The 20,652-nt window shown below is 44.6% G+C and overlaps 2 protein-coding genes across 6 annotated transcripts in view; one reads left to right on the forward strand and one right to left on the reverse strand.

Annotated features, from left to right (window-relative positions):
- Positions 1-6,644, reverse strand: part of SCAPER (S-phase cyclin A associated protein in the ER) — a 142,888-nt gene extending 136,244 nt beyond the window's left edge. For 3 of the 5 annotated variants that reach the window (XM_052671512.1, XM_052671511.1, XM_052671510.1), the window contains exons 1-3: positions 6,550-6,644; positions 5,219-5,294; positions 1,940-2,057 (exon numbers count right to left, since the gene is read on the reverse strand). In XM_052671512.1, coding sequence (XP_052527472.1) covers positions 1,940-2,057; positions 5,219-5,294; positions 6,550-6,605 — 250 coding nt within the window. In that variant the 5' untranslated portion in view covers positions 6,606-6,644. Of the gene's footprint in view, positions 1-185; positions 206-1,939; positions 2,058-5,218; positions 5,295-6,549 lie in introns of those variants that run through there. The other 2 variants (XM_052671509.1, XM_052671513.1) reach the window with 2 other exon arrangements.
- Positions 6,645-7,066: 422 nt separating this feature from the next.
- Positions 7,067-20,379, forward strand: RCN2 (reticulocalbin 2). The gene is given in 9 exon segments (XM_052671514.1): positions 7,067-7,230; positions 7,232-7,298; positions 7,301-7,579; positions 7,652-7,757; positions 9,464-9,660; positions 13,290-13,403; positions 14,458-14,554; positions 16,402-16,544; positions 19,563-20,379. Coding segments are annotated over 9 exon segments (1,305 nt in total). The 5' UTR covers positions 7,067-7,081; the 3' UTR covers positions 19,716-20,379.
- The last annotated feature ends 273 nt before the right edge of the window (positions 20,380-20,652 follow it).

The following is a 20,652-nucleotide window of genomic DNA, read 5'->3' on the forward strand; positions in this document are numbered from 1 at the left end:
AGAAAAGAGTCAGGTGCTGGAACAGGCTGCCCAGGGAGGTGCTGGAGTCACTGACTGTAACACAACAGAAAGCACAGCAATAACAGAGGGGTAGCAAAGACCTAGGCTGCAGCAAGAGAGGACATGTTCAAATGCAGCAGCTTCGAACACAGAAACAAAGAGAAGAAAAAAAAAAACCTGCTTACCCTTGGAAGGCCTCAGGTACACAGGAAACTCCAACAAGACCCCCTTGCCTCCACTGCCAATGCTTAAATGAGGTCTGGCAGTGGACCCAGGGGTGGATCCTGGCTCTAGCCCTTCCAGTCACTCATGTGTATTGCATACACCTGAGCTCCCCTAGGTTGGCCCTGCCCTCCCACCAGGTGCTCAATCACTGTTTCAAGCCATGACTTGCATTTCTGCTACGCCGACCCTGGAGGTGCTCAAGAAACATGAGATGTGGCTCACTGGGAAATATTGGTGGTAGGTTGGACTGGATGATCTTGGAGGCCTTTTCCAACCTTGGTGATTCTTTGACAACTGGCTGCTGTTTCATTTTTCCTTGTTACATGTACCTATCAAAGATTCACAGCACATCTTTCACTGCTGACCACTCGGAGCTTAAAAATCCCACCACACAAAACTCCTGCTTTGGAAAAGCAATCCAACAAATTTAGACAGCTGGGACAATGCTGATGTTTACTTTGGAGTCAGAACCTGAAACCAAAGCTTGTGAATGTTTAGTTATTCAATATAAGCTTTCTATCATTCCACTTGTCATTGTTAAGAGAACAGGTACGTGCTCTGAACAGGAGTTTTCCTTGATGAAACCTACATGTGCACAAACAGCTATGTAGCTTTTCATGCACCTCATTCTTTCCTGTGACTTCAGATATTTCAGTTTTAAAATGAAAGAAAATTCACAGATACACCTCAGTGCAGAAATGCAACCCAAGAAGACAGTTCAAGCTTTGCTTCAGCTTACTTTAGAAAGAGGTGATCTTCTCCATAACTGTTCATAGAAACATCATCTCCACTGGCAAAATCACAGAACAGATGGGGTTGGAATGAGTTGGAGATGCAGTCCAACCTTTCTGCTCAAAGCAGAATCAGTGACAGAAGGTTGCCCAGGACTACACCCAGTGAGGTTCTGAGCATCTCCACAGCTTCACTGGGGAACCCATCCCAGTGTTCAACCCCCCTCACATTCAAAAAACCGGAACAAACCAAAAGCTTTTAGACACTCCTGCCCAAATCTTAAAAGCAGCAGCAGCTCCAAAGGACAAGTGAACTACAAAAGCACGTGAGATGAGGTCCTCACAAAGACAGCAGTCTGACATCTGAAACAGTTTGAGCAGTATGAAAACTGAAAGTCAATTCCTGGCTTCTGAAGTCCACAAGAGAGAATCACAACAATAACAAAACAGTTCTAAGGATTCACGTTAAGAAAGGGGATGCACAGGGGCAGCTTTAAGGTTCTTTGCAGATGTTTAATACAGACTGAGGTGATACTACAAGAAACTACCAAACGTGCTTGTTTTAGAGTGCATGGAAGTACTTTGTGGGGTGGCACTAAGACATCCCTTCCAATCTTAAACCCCAAGTTAGGTAAGACTGGTTTTTAACAACCTTCTCAAAGCTCAATATCTTAAGATTATTATACTGCACTGCTATCTCAGTGATATCAGCAAGACAGTACAAATTTACCTGCCTGTTTTCAGAATAAAAAGTAGGTTTTTTTTATCTGTCACTGCTCTGTTTTATACAGTGATCAGCCAATGGAAGGCTGTGCATTTTGAAAAACAACAAATCCAAAAATGATAGCATGGACGCTAAACATTATCCCTTCTATAAACAGAGAAATCCCACGACAGGAACGTGATTCCATGGAAGCAGCTCCAATGAACTGCTTTAGGGGCCAGGTGCAAAACAAGCTGGGGGAAGACAGCTACAAACATACCATCATCATCCTTGTTTTCCAGAGGGACGCTCCATGCAATCAGGTTCCTGGCTGTACGTCCCTCTTCTGCAACTATCCTCCTCACTTTGTCATGGCTGTTGGAGCGCTGGAAAGAAGCCTGAAAACAAGAAATGCAGGAATGGAAAACACGTTTATATGTGTGTACATACATACATACATACATACGTGTAGTGTTGACACCTGGACATTTTATCCAACATGTGGCTAAACCCAAGTGGGTTCACACTTAGTATATTTTTACCAGCTATTCAGAACACAAATATATTTTCACATTTATCTACATGGCAGGCAAAGGGATTGGCCAGTAGAACACAGGAGTTTCTACCCAGTCCTCAGAACAGGTAGGCCTACACCACACTTATATTAATTTTCATTTAGTTGATGGCCTGTCCAGCAAGAGCATCAGATTAGACTTTAAAACGTTTGACATTCTTTGAGTTAATTAGAACTAAGGACAAAAGCTGTGTGAGACCAAAATGCACGTGCTGGGTAGCTGAGAAGAACCTGAAGAACCAAGTGGTCACCTCCACTGGTACAGATGCTTTTCATGAGAGTGGCATAGGGTGGTGACTATGCTGAAAAACAGTGAGAATTTCCTTTATCAAAATAGCGTTATCGTGTCTTTGTATATGTTGTAGTTTCCATGGAAATAAATAGGAGGCATTACTTTCACCTACAAATATTTAAAAAACAAACACTTCTGTTTCACTGAGAAGACAAGAAGCTAGAAAGCACATCCTGGCAACTACAGCCAGCTGTTCTTTCTAGAAAGCTGCAGCTGTTCACAGACAACATGAGAAGCACTGAGGAATTCACCTAGGAAATACATTTCTTTGCAGTGACAAAAGATAACATCACCAGATCTTAGAAACCAAACATATTAAGAAATAGATGTATCAGCTGACAGACCTCAACTGGATGAAGTCGTTCCTCTTCTAAACTGTGCACAGTTATTGCTCAGAAAGTGATGTGAAACAGAGCCAAGTTACACACAGTAATGCAAAGTCTATATACACTGGTGGTGCAAAACCACTTTAACACTGACAAACATAACCTCAAGTAAGTTATGTAGATGTAAACATTCCTTTATGCACCGATACGCTGATTTTCTGTAGCAGCAGTCAGAAGACACCTTTTCCTCTTTTCACCCTTGCCATCAAGCATGCAACCTTTGTGTTATGCTACTAGCACATCTTCAGAAAGCAAATACAGTGAAAACGAGTACAGCAGAGGAGTGGCTGTAATTCCTCAGGGTGGTAGGAGATGCAGTAGAAACAAAAAGCTGCGATTACTTGAATGCTTGTATCAATAACTACGTTTCTCTCATTTGGGTGTCCTCAAATGCTTGTTTCAAAGCCACAGTGTGCCATCTAGTGCTCCACTGACCACCTGGAGACCATACCATGCGACATGCTGAGAGCAAACAACCAAAACCACAGCAGAACTATGGAAGAGAGCTGTCTAAAAACATGCTTGTTTAAAAACAAAACCAAAACACCAAATAATACAGTTTGATACAGAGAAATCAACAGGGTCTATACTAACCTGGTTTTAGTCTATTCTTATTCAATATAATAGCTCATCTCTTTAGTAAATTTCAGTGATTGCCCATTGCTGTTGAATAAAGCTTGTTTTTTCTCTCCTTGTTGCTTAACTTAACAAGTTAATAAAACTTACACCCTGGACCTACAAGTTAAAGACTCACAACTCTCACATAATTGTTTTAAAAGCAACTTAAACTGCTGCATTAAACCAGTGATGCAAATGCTTGTGGAACCTTCACAACTGAGTTAAATGGTTTTGATTTATCTGAACTGTCTCTGAGATGTGGCTGCATTTTGTATTCACGTATCCTCAAACCGTAGCAACCTTATCTAGAAGCAGATCTCATCTATCACAACTTGCTGTCAAAAAGGGATAAGTAGGCAAATCCTTCATGGATTCTCAATCCAGACAACATTCACTCTGCACAATCCATGCAACACTGAACCACAGCTTTCCTACACCACGAGCCTGCTCACTCCTGCTATACACAGAGGGCTTTGAAAACCCAATTGAATTCTTTTTCCCATTTTTTTTTTTAATGCTGGCATTCCACTTCATTTCATCCTCCATTGGCCCTCTCATTTTCCAAGCTGAACACCCTTCAGTCTTCTTTCTCAGATTTTCCACATCACAGATTACATATTCACTGAATCTGAGTGTTGAGGGGTTTCTCTTCAAGATTGTCTTCAACTGGTTCCTATCTTTCGTTGAGATACAGTGCCCAAGAGCAGATACACTTCAATGAAGTCATTTTCCATGCTCAGTAAGATTATCTGTATCCTATAGATGATGCTAATCCCGTTTAAATGTATCAAAATGACAAACGGGTTTTATTTCTTTGCAATGTTATCTTTTCATTACTAAGGATATAATCACAGCAAATATGTCATAACATCACACAGAAATTAGCACTCTTTCCATAGGCACAGAACAGCAGGCTTCCACAGGCCTAATCCAATCCACAAATGTCTGCTCCCAAAAGCAGAGCCACCTCCTTCTACCACATACCCAGAATTTCTCGTGTTGCACCCAGGACTCTCTGTAATACCACAGCTGTTCTTTACACTTATCTGTGCAGAGCAAAACAATCCTGCAGTAAAATACACTGGGACAATTTCCAAACAAAAGTTGGGAACTTTGGAACTTGTAGTTTTGTTTTAATTGAAACAGAATTTGGTCTGAACAGCATTTTTCCCTTAGAAGTTCTTACGAAAAGAAAACATTCATGATTGCAATACTCCATTGTACAGCAGTCCTTTAATGCAGGTATCAAAACCCACAATTTCACAGTACAAAGGTTTTTGCATCTCTTCTGTTTCGAGGTTTTCTGCCCCACTGCTCACATCACAGTCCATGGCTAACAAGCTCACATGTATGGGGGGCAAGCCTGATAGGGAGGACGGCATGCATGACAATGAGCAGGGGAGTCCTAATTTTGGAACACTCCAGGGAAACCAGAGGACTTGAGTATATTTTTTAACAGGATTCATTTCTTTATTCCATTTACAGAGTAGAACTCTCATGGGATGTGTAAAGAAGTAACAAAGGGAAAGCAGAAGTTATTTCAGCATTTTCAAGAATTCACATAATCGTGTTGATAGATTCAGTTTCCAGAGAAGGTGCAAATGAATATTCATTAACGAATCCCAACGCAAAAAAAAGTTTCTTGCAGCAGGAAAAACCTCAGTACAGTGTTACAGTATCTGAACCTACCATCACGTTATAGCCTTCTTCTGCATCAGCAGGCTCATTCATTGCATTTTTGGACGACCCCATTGAGCTTTCATATCTGCGTCAGAACAAACACAGTCAGTTTTAGCTTCCCAGCAACATTTATGACAAGGACATCTGATGAACATGGTAATGTTTTCAGAGGACAGTTATATCTGTAAAGTGCTTAATTGGCTCCATATTAAAAGCAGCTCAAGAAGAAAATCAAAAGAGGTTGACACTACAGGAAAAAAAAAAGCAACCTAAAAGTGGAAGAGATCCTTAAAGGCCATCAGTGCAACCCCTGCAGTGCACAGGGACACACACAGCACATCAGAGCCCCCAGCCTGACCTTGCTGTCTGCAGGGACGGGGCACCACTGCCTCTCTGGGCAGCCCTTAGTGTACAAAACTTCTTCCTTACATCCAATCTGAATCACCTCTCTTCTAGTTTGAAACCATTTCCCCTTGTACTGCCAAAACCGATCCTGCTGGTGTCCAATCCTTCCTTCTCACAACCCAGCCCCCAGGCACTGAAGGCTGCTCTCAGCTCTCCCCACAGCTTTCTCCCCTTGGTGCTGCACAGCCCAGCTCTCAGCCTGTCCTCACAGGGAGGTGCTCCAATGATGAGTGTACAACGAGCAAAGTTCACCCAAAGGAGCGCATTTTGACACGTATTACAGCAGCAAACGGTACAAAGCACATTGCTCTGGAACAGGGGAAGGCACCAACAGCAAGGTTTCTTGTGACAGTACCGGGCAAATTCGTCAAAACGAATCAGAGGTGCTGAAAATCTCTGTGGGATAATTAGTTAGGTCACTAAAAAAACCCAAACGGGTTCATGCAGAAGACAGCTATAATAAAATACATGTTTTTCATCAAGTACTGGACTGGGGACCCGCAGCCAAAAGCGGAGAAATACGTGGGGTTAAATATTTATAGGTTCACCGAAATCTTTCAGCGTTACTGCAGCCACGCAGGAGTAAAACGAAACGCGTGGTTTCAGGGCTGGAGCAGCCGGCAGCACTCAGAGCCGCCTCACACACAGCCGGGCGCACAACGCCGGGGAGCCTCGCAGCCCGGACGGAACACGGAACGGGCTGACTGACACCCGGCACGGGCTTCCCGGTTGCCACGGCAACCAAGCTCCCGGCCCCGCTCAGCACTCGGCAGCCGGGGCAGGCCGCGGGCCCGGCTCGGCGGCTGTGAGCAGCGCCCGGGGCCCGGCGCCGCGGGGCGTGAGGGGAGGGCTGGCCCGCCGCCATCTTGCCTCGCCACCGCGCCCCGCGCCGCCCGCTGCCGCCGCGCCCCTCCCCCGCGCCGAGGGGCACTCACGCTCTCCGTCGCGCCGCTCCGTCCCGCCCGCGCGCGTCCCGCCGCGGTGATGTCATCGCATCCCGCCGCCAGCGCCCGTCCGCCCGCTGCCGCGCGCCGCGCCCGCCCCCCCCCCCTCAGTCGCGCATGCGCCGCCCGCACCGGTGAAGGCATTGCCCTCACCTTGCCCACCCGCGGCGCGCTCCAGCCGCCGTTCGTGCACCTGCCGCACCGCCCGCCGCCGGGGGGCGCTGCTGAGCCCTGAGGCGCGTTGCGGGGCGCGGCGCCCCGTTCCGTGCGGTGAAAGGCTGGGCGGGCGGCTCCGTGCTGCCTCGGAACGAGAGCGGGTGCGGGGAGCGTTCCTCGTCCTTCGGACACTGACACAAAAATAGGTCTGCCGTGTCTGCACAGCCTGAAATGCCGCAGGGCGATCTGTGCCGGGACTTGTGACAGAAACACGCTCTTCTCTCAGGGAGAAGCATCAAACCCAACGGCAGCCCTAGGCAAACCTCAATTAACCACTATCGGTGATGAACCGGACCTGCGCGGGCGCATGGCCGGGCACGTTTTCGGCTCTCCGGGGCGGCAGACGAAGCCCCGCTCTCTTTGCAGCCCGTTTTTCCCCCACGTCTCCGTTCAGCCGTACCGCCGCACCTCGCCCGCTCGCTCGGCAGCGCTGTTTGGGAGCCTCGTCCCGCACGGCTCTGCTCTGCTGTAGCGAGACGCTCCATTCCAGCCACAGACGGCCGAAATCCCCCGCCGTCCGAAGCGCGGACTCCCGGACTCCCGGCACCGCACAACGGGAGCGCCGGACACGAGGGGGAGCACGCGGTCCTGCCGGCCCGAGCCGCGCGCAGGCGGCGTTGCGGACCCCCGCCGCGCCCCTTTCCCTTTTCCTTTCCCCGCCCCTCAGCGCGCTCCCCTCCTCGGCGGCGCGATGCGGCGGCGGCCGCTGCTGGCGCTGGGCCTGGCCGCGGTCCTGGCGACGCTGGACGCGGCGTACGGGCAGCACCGAGCAGATTACGACCGGGAGGCGTTGCTAGGAGGGCAGGTGGGCGGCGGGGCCGGGGGTCGAGCCGAGCGATCCGGGAGGCGGTTTTGATGCGCGGTTCCTCTTCCGCAGGAGGAGGCGGAGGAGTACGCGCGGCTCAGTCCGGAAGAGCAGCAGAGGCGGCTGAAGGCCATCGTGCGGAGGATCGACGCGGATAACGACGGCCTGCTCAGCAAGGGTAACGGCGGGGCGACCGGGCGGGTCCGGGCTTTGTGCGCATCGCGGGGCCTGGGAGCGGCGGCGGCTCCTCCGGGGATCGTCCGCTAAAAAGAATGTCCCGAGAGAGACGTCGTGCCGGAACGTGCCACAGATGGCAGAACGTGGCTTTTGTACACGGCACGACTCCGCACCGAGAGCGGCTGGCACAGATCCGAGCCCAGAGCCGCGCTGTGACACCGCCGTAGCGCGGGGCAGCAAAGCGCCTCGCTGCGGGGAGAAGCCATGGCGTGAGATGAGGGCAGCATCGCGCAGATGCCTTCCGAAAGGAGACCTGGGGCTGCTGGTCTCCAGCACGCGCAGCAGGAAGGGCTCTGATGTTGTGAAGTGTGTCAGTGCCGTCAGTACGCTGCCCTGATGAAATGCACGGCACCTGGTGCTGAGGCTGATGAAAACTTGCTTTCCCCTCCCTTCCCGAAGTCCCAGGGGAATGCCTTTTTACACCGAGAAGCACAGGGGGATGGAGCTTTCCCAGCTGTTCCCAGCATTAGGCACTCCTTGAGATCTTTCTGCTTATCGGCGCACTTCGTTTGCAGGCAGACAGAGAAGATGTAAGCCCAGGGAGCTTTGACCTGATGACCTTATGGGTCCCTTCCATGATTCAATAATCAGCAGTATGTCTGATGAACGGCACTGGACTCGGTGCTTAAAGCTGGGAAATAACTACCTGCCCTATCAGTAATGCCGCCGTCTGTGATAAATTGCATTGCAGTTTCTCCGTTAGGTCTTGTAGGCAGTGGTGGTTTTGTGCACTTGGCATCCGTGCCCCCCTGTGTTTAATCAATTCAGACAATCTTTTACAAAGTTGTTTCCTTTGGTGCCGCACATTTAGTATGCAGAATATAGTTGAAAAATCTCTTGTTGCTGTACGAAGATGCTTAAATAAACCTAATAAAGATGTATTGGCACTCCAACATGGGAGGACACAGTAATACACTCCAGCCATCTCCTTCTGGGCGCCTGAAAATAGCTGCTTGAGACCAAGAAAATACCTTCTTCCAATCTTTATACAATCAAGAACTTGAATGTATTAGTGTGAAACTATCTGTATGCTAAGCTTAACTTGTTTTAGCCACGTTTCTATAAAATCAAGTAGCTTCAAAGCGTTCCCAAAGTATGTAAGGTTTGATTCCAGCTCCTAGTAAGAGAAAAATCCTTGTTAATGTTTTTGGGTCAAGCTGACCTAACTCCAGCAGCCATCAAAAGGGGCAGGACCGTGTTGTTCAGGCCCAGTGAGCCTGAAGTCAGGGCACTTGCTCGGTTGAAAACAAAGAACCTTCCTTATAGGATAAGTTTTAGTGATGCGTGCACTCTCAAATCATTTCTTGCTGCTGCTTCCCTTGTGTGTCAGATGGGTGCATTAAACTTTCTCTGGCAGCACCAGCATAATCCAATGTGAAGTAACCATGTCATTGGCCTCTGTGGGTATCAGCAGGGAAACAGTCCTACAGAAGAAGCTGAAAGGGGTAGCTGTGATCTGTTCTCTCACTCAGTTAACTCAAAAAAAGGGCATAGCCCAGAGGAAGCAGGTTGCTTTGTTTTCACCAGTCTCTTGCCTTGCATCTGAACTGTAAAGTGCATTCCAGACCAGGTAGACCTGCGTTATCTTTGCAGGTTTTGTAAGATAGGTTATTCTGATTTTTTGTTCATTCTAATGGTTTTTCACAGATGAGCTGAGCTCCTGGATACAGCAGTCATTTAAACACTACGTTACGCAAGAAGCTAAGCAACACTTCCACGACTATGACAAAAATGGTGATGGATTGGTGTCTTGGAAGGAGTACAACTTACAAATGTATGATCGTGTAATTGATTTTGATGAGAATACTGTCCTGGAGGATCAAGAAGAAGAATCATTTCGACAGGTAAAATGTTTTAGCATCAGTTTCTGAAAGCTGCTGGCAAAAGGAAACAATATTTGTTTATTGTGATGGAACAAGATGGGTAGAGGAACTGTAGCAGCTGGCACATGTTTTAACACTTTCATTATTCTGAGATAGGGGAGTAATTAAAGGAAAGTAATGGAGTATTAAACCTGCTACCAGCAGAACACAGAACGAAATTGTGCCTCGTGAATATATTTTGCCAGCTGAGTGGAGCATCAGCCTACACAGAGCAGAGTCACCAGCAAACTGCTTAAAACAGGATGGCACCCTGTTAAATGAGGTCTGTAGCCTAACCAGTGTCCTGCCTATAGCTTGGGCCAGGAGCACGTGTTGGAGTCAAAGGAAGCCTTGTACTTCCTTACCCCCTCACTGCACTCTTTTATCCACTGGTCATTCATTTCTGAAGTGCATACTCTGGGGTATTTATACTGCATATGCTTTTCAACTTTTCTGTCTGCTAGAGAGCCAGAGGGAAAGCAGTAGCAATTTGGGCCCTTTGATCAATCAAAATGCAACCCTGGTAGATAAAACTGATGAATAAACAATAGAAGTTACAGATTAAACTCATATATGCAAATAATTACTTAAGAATGACCAGGAAAGTGGCAAGAGAGGCAGGGAGGGAATTCACCAAGAGTCTCTGGTAGCAAAACTTGTTTAAGTTATGCTTTTGTAAGTACATATGTATGTTTCCTCAGAGAGAATGTGTGAGTCTGTAGGCTAGCCTGGCCTCAGTTTTTGGTGGCTACTTTCATTAAAGCAGTAGCCATGCATATACTGTCGACAAAAATGAAGTTGAAATAGACAGTAAGCAACAGATTTTATACAGTGAAAGCAAACTGTAAAGCTTTGGAGGTCACTTAGTCACATAGCTTTAAAATAAAACAAGATTCAAGATTTTGAATGGAACTTCCCACCAAAATATTGCCCCTGTGTTTGAAGTGTTGCCATCGTACTGTGCTGAGATAGAAGTCCTGGTTACTTACTTATGCTGTATTTTGTGGTGATTGCTGGCAAGGTTTTCCTGCTTGCTGACTGCTACTTATAGTGGCAAAAGCAAAATCATCAGCATTGCACCTGCATCGTGTATCAGCTGTCTTTGGCTGTACTTTTGAAAATTAGAGATTGTGCTGCAGTTACAATGGAAAATTGGACAATTCCTGATTTAGAACTGACATCAAGTAAACGTATGAATTCACCAGAAGGTGGCAGACTTGTTTGTCACTTCTCAAAAAAGCCCTGGAAACAGACTTTTTCCATCAGTAGCTGAAGTTGATTTTGCAGCTTTTAAAGTGCAAGCTTAACATCACCTCCCAGGGAAACTCCGGCCCAGTTTACCATACCAGGAAGCCCCACGCTCTTTCTTAGCCCAGAGCCTGGCTCCAAACAACAACCTCTTGACTCTATGGCTCTTGACTCTATGGCCGTGCTCTTTTTAATGTACCCTAGGATACCACTCTATGCCCTCAATGCCCTGCAAAGGGTTTAAACCTTTAGGAAAAGCCACTAGTCAAGGTACATTTACTAAAGCAAGGCTATTAAGTGGTCATCTGGGGAGACATAAAGTCCTAAGTTGAAAGAGTGCCTTCTTACTGCCATTGTCAGTGATGGAGTGGAACAACTAATTATATTCCTTTGAAATTCATGTTTGCAAGTCACTTTGTCTCTGATTTTTGTCAATATGCCCTTGTTCATATTTGGCCCTTCATCACATGATTTCTTTGATCATTAGTCAGGTGTCTGGTGGATTTTGATTTTCATTGTCTTAGCTGTGGTAATTGCCTTCGATAATTGCCCAACTATATACATACATTTTTTGGATGCCTGTTTCAAATAGCCACAGTCATCACAAGACTCAGCTATGAAGAATATTAACCCACTTTTGTACTTACAGAACGTGGGTATTCTGAAGGCCAGCAGGTTGCCCACGGGCCAGCAGTGTGCCCTTGTGGCCAAAAAGGCCAGTGGTATCCTAGGGTACATTAAAAAGAGCACGGCCAGCAGGTCGAGGGAGGTGATCCTCCCCTCTGTTCTGCCCAATTGAGGCCACATCTGGAACACCGTGTCCAGTTCTGGGCTTCCCAGATCAAGGCAGGCAGAGAACTGCTGGAGGGTGTCCAATGGAGAGCCACAGGGATGGCTGGGGGCTTCCTCCCTAGGGAGGAAAGGCCAAGGGGTTCAGCCCGACAAAGAAAGGGCTAGGGGGTGTTTTATCAGTGCTTATCAATATGTGATGGGCAGGAGTCAAGCGGATGGGGCCAGGCTCTTTTTGGTGGTGCCCAGCAATAGGAGAAAGGGCAATGGGCATGAATTGGAACTCAGGAAGTCCCATACACTTGTAAGAAAGATATTCTTTACTTTGAGAGTGACAGAGCAGTGGCACAGGCTGCCCAGAGGTGGTGGACTCCCCTTCTCTGGAGATATTCAAAACCCACCTTGTTGCTTTTCTGTGTAACCCACTCTAAGGGAGCCTGCTTTAGCAAGGGCTTGGACTGGACAATTTCCAGAGGTCCTTTCCAAGCCCTACAATTCTGTGATTCTATTTAACTCTCAGTTAATGTCGGCTTTCCTTTAAAAATTCAATTAATTGTTATGCAGACTAGGCATGCTCTTAAATTTTGTTAAATCTGCTCTTTAGGAATCAGATTCGCCTAACTGAGGAAAAAAAAAAGTCAATAAATAGGATGGAAACTAAAAAGCATGACATAAAATGGTTACTTTGAAAGTACTTGTGGTCTGCAGCTTGGTGGCCACTGCCTTATCCAGATCAAAGTGACACTGGGAGCACAGTACACTTACTCATGAGATTCCAAGATTTTCACAGCTCGCAACACACACATTTTGACTAGGGATTTATTATCCCTGATTTGGGTCTTTATTTTGTCTGAAGAGAGTGTATGGAACGACACAAGCAAAAAGAAGGAAGTCTTTGCACATTTAGAGTACAGAAAAAGGAGGTGTGAGGCATTCAGAAATAGTGATTTGCCTGTTTATGGTGGGTAGTGTTTATTTTAAGGGGGCGTGCTAAAACTTACTGTGGTTTTGAGAAGTATCTTAGCTTTGAAATAAGTTGATGACATGGGCAACAGTCTTGTACAGTCTGTCTCATCCTTCAGCACTTAAAATGGCTTCAGAAAATTCGGTTTATATGTATGCTGTTTCAAGAACCACGAACTGCCTTGATGTAAATGAGATATGAATTCAGAAAGTTCAATGGCCTTAAATGCAAGTGTTAGAATTTGTGATGGTTGCTGTAACAGTCATTGTACTCCACTGGGTTAGTTTGGGAAGTGGTGACTTGAAGAAGAGGAAACATATAAAGGCAAGGTCTTCTCATTATCTCTCTTTAATGATTGGGGAGCCTTGGCTGAGCGTGTTTCAAATGTCAAAAACTGGAAAGAAAAAGATTTTAATAAATTCCTAAAACAGAACCCCCTCAATTAAAGGTGCAGTTCTCACTGCTTTGGATACACTCTTCTTAGTGAAATATAACATCACTGTAATACAAGTAGGTAATGTGAAACAATTAATATTCTAATGAGTTTACAGACAGCTACTATAATGTTTTTCCTTTTCATTAAGCACTCTAACTAAATCTCTTTTCTAAGCTTCATTTAAAGGAGAAAAAGCGTTTTGAAAAAGCTAACAGGGATGATGATCCTGATCTAAATGTGGATGAATTTATCGCTTTTGAACATCCTGAAGAAGTGGAGTATATGATGGTAAGATGTGCAAGGAAATCTTCATTGCCCTGCGTGTTTAGGGGCAATGCCTTTTTGAAGCCCCAGGACTACAGGAGGCTGCTTTTGAGCAGCTGTGCATATTGCTGTGCCAGTCCAAGGGAAAGATGAGGTGGATTCAGTGCTGGAGTTCAGCAGCAGCAGCTCAGCATTTCTCTTGAAGATCTATTTCAAGAACTGGTACTGCACAACGTCCCAAACTTTAGGAGTTAGTGTGACGTGACTATCTCTAAAACTGCTAAGTTAGAAATAGATCAGTAACATTTCAGCTTGAAGAAGTTTCAGGCCCAGTTCAGAGTTAAAAAGTAAAGTTAGAGGAGCTTAAAATAAACCTTTTTTGGTGCAGGAAAAGCGCAGGTGCCAGACGTTCATACCTTGATCCAAGGGAAACAGTGCACTTTGGTGCTGATCACACGTTTCATCACTGCTGTGACTGCTGGTGTCGTTCCAGCCCGTGCCCACAGCTGACCCCACTTAGAAGCACGTTGATGATTTGCTGCTCCTTCAGCTCTGCCTGTCCAGTGCTGCACAGCTTCAAGCCAGGAGGAGCTCCTTGCAAACACAGCTTCAGTTTGTGTTGGCATAACCCTTGATTGTGAACAAACAAGAGCAACTACAAGAACAGGCATGCTGACCTCACTGGGAAACAAAGCACTAAGAGAATAAACATTTTTTCCAGCACCTTCAAACACTTCAGTACTGCAAAAAAGCAAATATATTGAAGGAAAAGAGAAATGAGATAATACAGATTTGTGCAAATTAATGGTTTTAGCTAGTGGAATTGTTTTGAATTATGTTGAAGGATTCCAACTCAATCCACACCCTGCACGTTTAGCATCCTGAACTAAGAATGTCCTGTTTTGTTGCACAGAACCAATTATTTGCACTGGTCTTATAGAAGAGAGAAGCAGATTCAAAATGACTGTCTCTTTAGTTTAAAGGCTTCATTATAGCACTTAAATGATTGATTGCTTTTTCTCTTGATTGCAAGACTGATCAATTGGTGTTTTGCTTTTTGTTTGCATGTATGCAAAAGGACTTTGTCACTGAGGAGGCTTTAGAAGAACACGATAAAGATGGTGATGGATTTGTGAGCCTGGAAGAATTCCTTGGTGATTACAGAAGAGACCCAAGTAAGGAAAAGGGGTGGGGTTGAACAAAAGCTTTTGGAATGGGATGAATTGTATGCATCTTTGTTTCCAGCTGTTAGTACCTCCACCTACAGGCTCTGAGTAACATTACCCTGTCTTTCAGAGTAACTCAATTTCCTGTACTGTGCATAGCCAGGCATTATTTTAGCCTGTTTTGTGAGTATTCAGCAGAAGTTTGTTTGCAGCCCACTGTTTCCTCGTAGGTTACTTCTTCTCCCAAAGACTTAAGCATAAAATTCTCATCACTAGGTAGGTAGCTAAAATCCAACTGCAGTTCTGCTAACTGAATGCATCTGGGAAGCCAGCTGGCATGAATGTAAGGTTAGCTGTTTCTGGTGTGGAGTTTATGACTGCTTTTCTCTAGGTGTGCTGTTAATAGATAAATATTTATATTCTGTCTTTGGCTTCTGACAAGATATGTCAAAGACCTCCTCTGGTTTCAAAAAGATGAGCAACTAGATGGGAAAAATGCATGGACCTAAAGAATCCTAATTCTGAAGTGGTGGTTTTCCTGTGTTATTTTTGTTTGTTTGGGTTGGTTGGTTGCTTTTTTAATCTTTTTCATGCTCTGACTTGAAAAAAACTTTTCCAAGCCTGAATCTCTAAAACTGTTAGAAAGGAGTGAAATCAGTGCTTGGGTCCTTGCAGTAACAGAGAAGATACAATCACACTGCCATTATTATTTTGAAATCAAGGCTTCAGACCCAGCTATAATGTAAAACTTGTTCAGCTTTCCTCCAGGTGACCACCTCTTGACTTCCATGGTGTTTAGGAGCACTTGTGCACAGTGCTCATCAGTGATGAGTGGTCAGTTGGATGAACGGCTTCTTAATTTCTTGGAAGAGTTTGAGACAAGTTTAAAACAACTGGCTAGGTTTCAGGATGCAGTGTAAGCTCATGGGGTAAATATGAAACAGGAGTACAAATAAATAAATACAAATAAAGAAAAGAAGTAATTCGAGCTGTTTTGAATACATTCCAAGTATTTTAGGGAAAAAAACAACTGAAGTGAACTATTTTGAAAGCTTGCAGCATTGTCCCAGGTCTGATGAGCCTGCACTAATTAAGACCTTTGCCTCTTTGCTGGCTGTCACAGATGAACCTCTCTGGATGTAAAAGCAGGGCAACAGAATGTTATTAAAAACGTGGTATAAACATGGTATAGCCTTACAAGTTTTGTCATCATATGCTCTGCACAACGCCAGTTCTCTACCTGTTTTTGGGGCACTTGTTGATTTAAAGCCTTTCCCTGCTTTTCTCCATCCTTGTGTGCTGAGCTGACCGATGTCTGAGGACAGCTGTGCTGCCCATAGTGCTTCGTGTGATGCTGTTAGCACGGCATTTGTGATGTGGTTGCTCTACAAGAAGAAGAGAGTAATCTTAACCCAGTCAAAGCAAATCATGTAAAATTTCTCTGTCAGCCACTTTCACTTTTTCCTACTGACTTGTTGGATCTCCCAGTAAGTTCTCTATGTAGTGTGCTTTCTCTGCTCTCAATTTGGGTGACTGTGGAGATGCTAGGCAGCTCAGTTGATGTAATGTATGACTTTAATGTCCGTGATATAGGCTGGTTCAGCTGCAGTTTTACTGTCTCAATGTTACTTCAGCTTTAAATTATGAATCTGTACAAGTTGGGGAGAGCTTATGTGTAGGCAGATGCATTTATTAACTATACTGGGACTGGTCTGTAAGGTTTGTCTTGTTTAGTGAAATCACTTTTATGTTATGTCTTATGAGACTAAGTTCACTTGTTTTGCCTCGTAGAAGAGGTGGACGCATTGATTTCAAGGAAAATAGAGGATTTAAACTTAACAAATGTTTCTCACTAGCTGCCAAGGAAGATCCAGAATGGATACTTGTTGAGAAGGATCGATTTGTGAATGACTACGACAAGGATAATGATGGGAAACTCAACCCTCAAGAGCTGTTATCCTGGATAGTGCCCAATAACCAGGGGATTGCACAAGAGGAGGTATGCATTTTGACTGGTTCAGTAATTACTGCTTGGAATTTATTTAGTGCAGTAGTATTCTGAAGGTATCACAAGGTGGTGGTACATCAAAGTGATGGATAAATTCAAGTTTACAGTACCTTAGTAGTTGAGAAAGAATGCTTAGTGGATCTTTGCATAGATTCTTTGAACCTGTTTTTCCAGTTTGGCAAAGAGTGTTGATCCCTGCACTGGATAAGGCGAATGTGAAGTTCCTATCGATTGTATAATGTTTGTAAATGAACAAATTTACAAATTCTATGTGTTCAAATAGTTGACCTGGTTTGACTTAAGAACTCAGTATTTAAAACAGTCATTTTGAAGTTATCAGAGGTAAAACTAATGAAGTACACAAATAAAAGAAGCTGTTATATGCAGCATAATTTTGAAAACAAAAATTGATCATTCTTCTAACATGGTAAATTGCCATAATTAGTACAAAATTTATATAAAATCTTGTATTTATATAAGAAAATAGAAGTATTGTATATTTCGAGAGGCTGTAATGCAAACTTTCGTAATATAATTAAAAGGGTTTAATCAGCAGTAGAATACCATAATAGGTTTAAGTGGATTCTCATTTTAATCATCTGTTTTGCTTGTAGCAGGCAGTAGAAGCCCTGAGTGTTCCCAGCCAGCCTCTTCTAGTGAATAGACTTCATAGTTACTGACTGCAGTAGAGAGGGTAGAGAGGGTGTCTGCCCTTCTGCTGCAGGCTTTTTATCTTAATTTGTGCTGGTCCTTTCCTTTGCACAAAAAGATTTTGGTGTTCTAAATGGCAGAAACAACAGCCAGGTCCTCCTATACCTCCAAAATTACTACAGTCAGGAGGTGCTGTGTACTGAACAGCATTGAACTGGGTTGGGACATGCTCATTTACTGATGTCCCACCTCCTTCTATTTTAGTTCTGCTGATTACAGAAAAACCAACTCAGCAGGCAGTGCTGGCTGCTCACGTACCTCGCTTTGCAGGAAGCTATGCTGTGAAATTGCACGAGCACTATTTTTGTCAATGTGGGTCTGTAAGCTTGTGTGCTGACTTGTTTCGGCATCTCACCCATGAGGGGGACTGCAAGGAAGGCTGTGATGTATCTCACAGAATCACCAAAGTTGACCTTCAAGATCACCCAGTTCACCCATCCACCTATCAGCAATAGTTCTCACTAAAGCTTGTTCCTCAACAAAATCCAGTTGTTCCTTGAACACCTCCAGGGTCGGTGACTCCACCACCTCCCTGGGCGCCCATTCCAGTGCCTGTCCACTCTTTCAGAAAAGCAGTATTTCCTAACGTCCAGCCTAAATCTCCCCTGGCGCAGCTTGAAGCCATTCCCTCTATTCTGTCACTGTTACACGAGAGGAGAGGCTGACCCCCAGCTCACTGCAGCCTCCATTCAGGTAGTTACAGAGAGCAGTAAGGTCTCCCCTGCCTCGTTTGATTGTTTCTCTAACATGCTGGGTTTTTTTCTTCAGTTAATGTAAGGGCTAACAAAGTCACCTATCCTAAACAGAAGGTAGCCTTGTCTTAAGCCATAAACTGCTGGTTATGAATATTACCATTCGGTTTTGGCATTTCAAACTGGCTTGAGAAATCAGGTAGCTAAATAACAGAAAAAAAGAAAACACTGTACACTCAATTTCACAGAATCACAGAATTATAGGGGTTGGAAGGGACCTCCAGAGATCATCGAGTCCAACCCCCCAATCTCATCGAATCACAGAATGGTTAGTTGGGAAGGGACCTTCGTGGCTCCCCAGCCCCTTCTGCTGCAGGCTGCCTGCCCCACAGCTCATGCTGCCAGGGCCCATCCAGGGCCTTGGGCACCTCCAGGGATGGAGCAACCGCAGTGGAAGGACCCTGGCCGTGTTCAAGAAGTGTTCAGATGTTGCACTGAGGGATGTGGTGTAGAGGCGGACGGTTGGACTGGGTGATCTGGGAGGTCTTTTCCAGCCTCGGTGATTCTGTGATTCTGTATGGAGCCAAACTGATCAGGAAAAGTAGAAATGGAAGGATACTCTAAATGAATCTGTTTATAGATGTTTAGCAAGTAAAACCAAAGCCCATTTCAGACTAGGAATTCCTCCACTACTCAGAACTAACAGTTGCCTTAGATCTTCTGTACTAGCTTGTTAGCTTTGAGCTATGAAATTCTTGTGAATATGATATAACTAAAGTACTCTGCATTTCTTGTTTTACTGCTGAATTTCCCTCCTTCTATAATACAAAAGCAAGCAAAAAACTGAAAACTGTTTTAACATGCAGTTTCATTTGACATTATTGTAATTTAAAGGTTCTGTTGGACTTTTTTTTTCTCCCAAAAAGCAAGCTTTTGCTTTCAGGAAATGAGGGAAAGCTTATTGCTATCCAGAGTTGATGTTTCTACACGCGGATGGCGTATATCATCCGTTCTTGAAGCTATTAGACCTCTTTCGTAGTAGACATCAAATACTTTCCAGCTAAATATTAACCATAGATTACAGTTACACAGCTGTTCGTACAAGTCATAGGTACAGGAGATGTAGATGAAAATCTCTACCCTACCCTTTTTTTATTTTAAATATGTATGTACAGATGATGGAGAAGCGAGTCTCCTTAGGATCAAGACATAAAAAACAGCACAGCAGACCGAGTGAGTTAAAAGCAACAGTGCCTAGAGCTGAAACAGAGCTGAAAAAGAGGTGTATCTTGTCAGACATGGGGCAAAAACGTGACCGAGAGAGAACTGGCACACACCTGTGAAAGAGGATGCTCAGCAGATCCTAGCTGAGCTCCTGCACACCCAGCACTTCCTCCTGCAGCTGCCTACCTGTGGTTGAATGCCCAGGAGCAGTGTGACAGCTGTTCTCTAACTGAGCTCCTGGGCTCGGTGAATTGACAGTGAGCTTAGAGATTTCAGACTTTGCCTCTGAATAAAAAGAGCAAAGGGAGACAAACTGAGGAAAGACAGGTTTATAAATGCTCGTATCTATGAACTCAGTGCACGCTGTTCCCTTTATTTCTAGGCTCTTCACCTGATTGAAGAAATGGATCTGAATGATGATAAAAAGCTTTCTGAGGCAGAAATCCTTAAGAACCAGGATTTGTTTCTTAACAGCGAAGCCACCGATTACGGCAGGCAGCTTCACGACGAACGTTTCTACCACGAAGAACTTTAGATTATTTATTTTGTAATCTGTTTTTCTTCCCTTCCTTTCATTGGGAGCCTTTGTTAAATGCACTCACTTTTCAGCTTTGTTGGAAGTTTTGTGCTGTAATTACAATAGAATAACATTTGTGTAAATACTTGGCACTCAGAATTAAATTGCCTTCCTGCAGACATCCTTAGGCCTCTTCCCGCCTTCAAAATTAATCTTAAATACTTATTCCAAAATTACATAGCAATGGGAAGGAAATTAGTTAAGGTATAGTACTGCGTTGTGCAGGGCTGTGTGACTACACTTCAAATAAATGGAGAATCTAAATGGTTGTGAAGGAATTCAAAACAGAAAATGAGACTACTATTTTTGCTAATCAGTTTAATTAGGGAGGAGAGCAGAGAAGATAGAGGGAAGAAGTTCAGAGTGAGTATTAACTGTGTTTTATTTAATACGTTTGGAGAAACACTTAGGTTAAATGCCTCAATTGTTTAAGAGGTTTCTACTTAATGTTAAATGGTTCCTATAATGTGTTTTACTGTATTACAAAAAGAAAAACCCGCTATTTTTACATCTACAGACAATAATTGTTTTTACGTACAGTTCTACAACACTGGCAATATGATGGTATTTTACATTGTCAAGAACTTCTTCATTTGTTGGATTAAAACCAAAAAAAATTGCACCTTTCTGTGTTTTGTGCATTTATTACATACTGTGGGTCATCTGCAGCAGCTCCTTGAAACGTGAGCAATGTGCAGTACTGTATTGAATCATAGAATGGCCTGGGTTGAAAAGGAGCACAATGATCACCTACTTCCAACCCCCTGCTGTGTGCAGGTCACCAACCAGCAGCCCAGGCTGCCCAGAGCCACATCCAGCCTGGCCTTGAATGCCTGCAGGGATGGGGCATCCACAGCCTCCTTGGGCAACCTGTTCCAGTGCCTCACCACCCTCT

This window comes from Tympanuchus pallidicinctus, unplaced genomic scaffold, assembly GCF_026119805.1.
Source record: "Tympanuchus pallidicinctus isolate F22 unplaced genomic scaffold, pur_lepc_1.0 scaffold12, whole genome shotgun sequence".
NCBI lineage: Eukaryota > Metazoa > Chordata > Aves > Galliformes > Phasianidae > Tympanuchus > Tympanuchus pallidicinctus.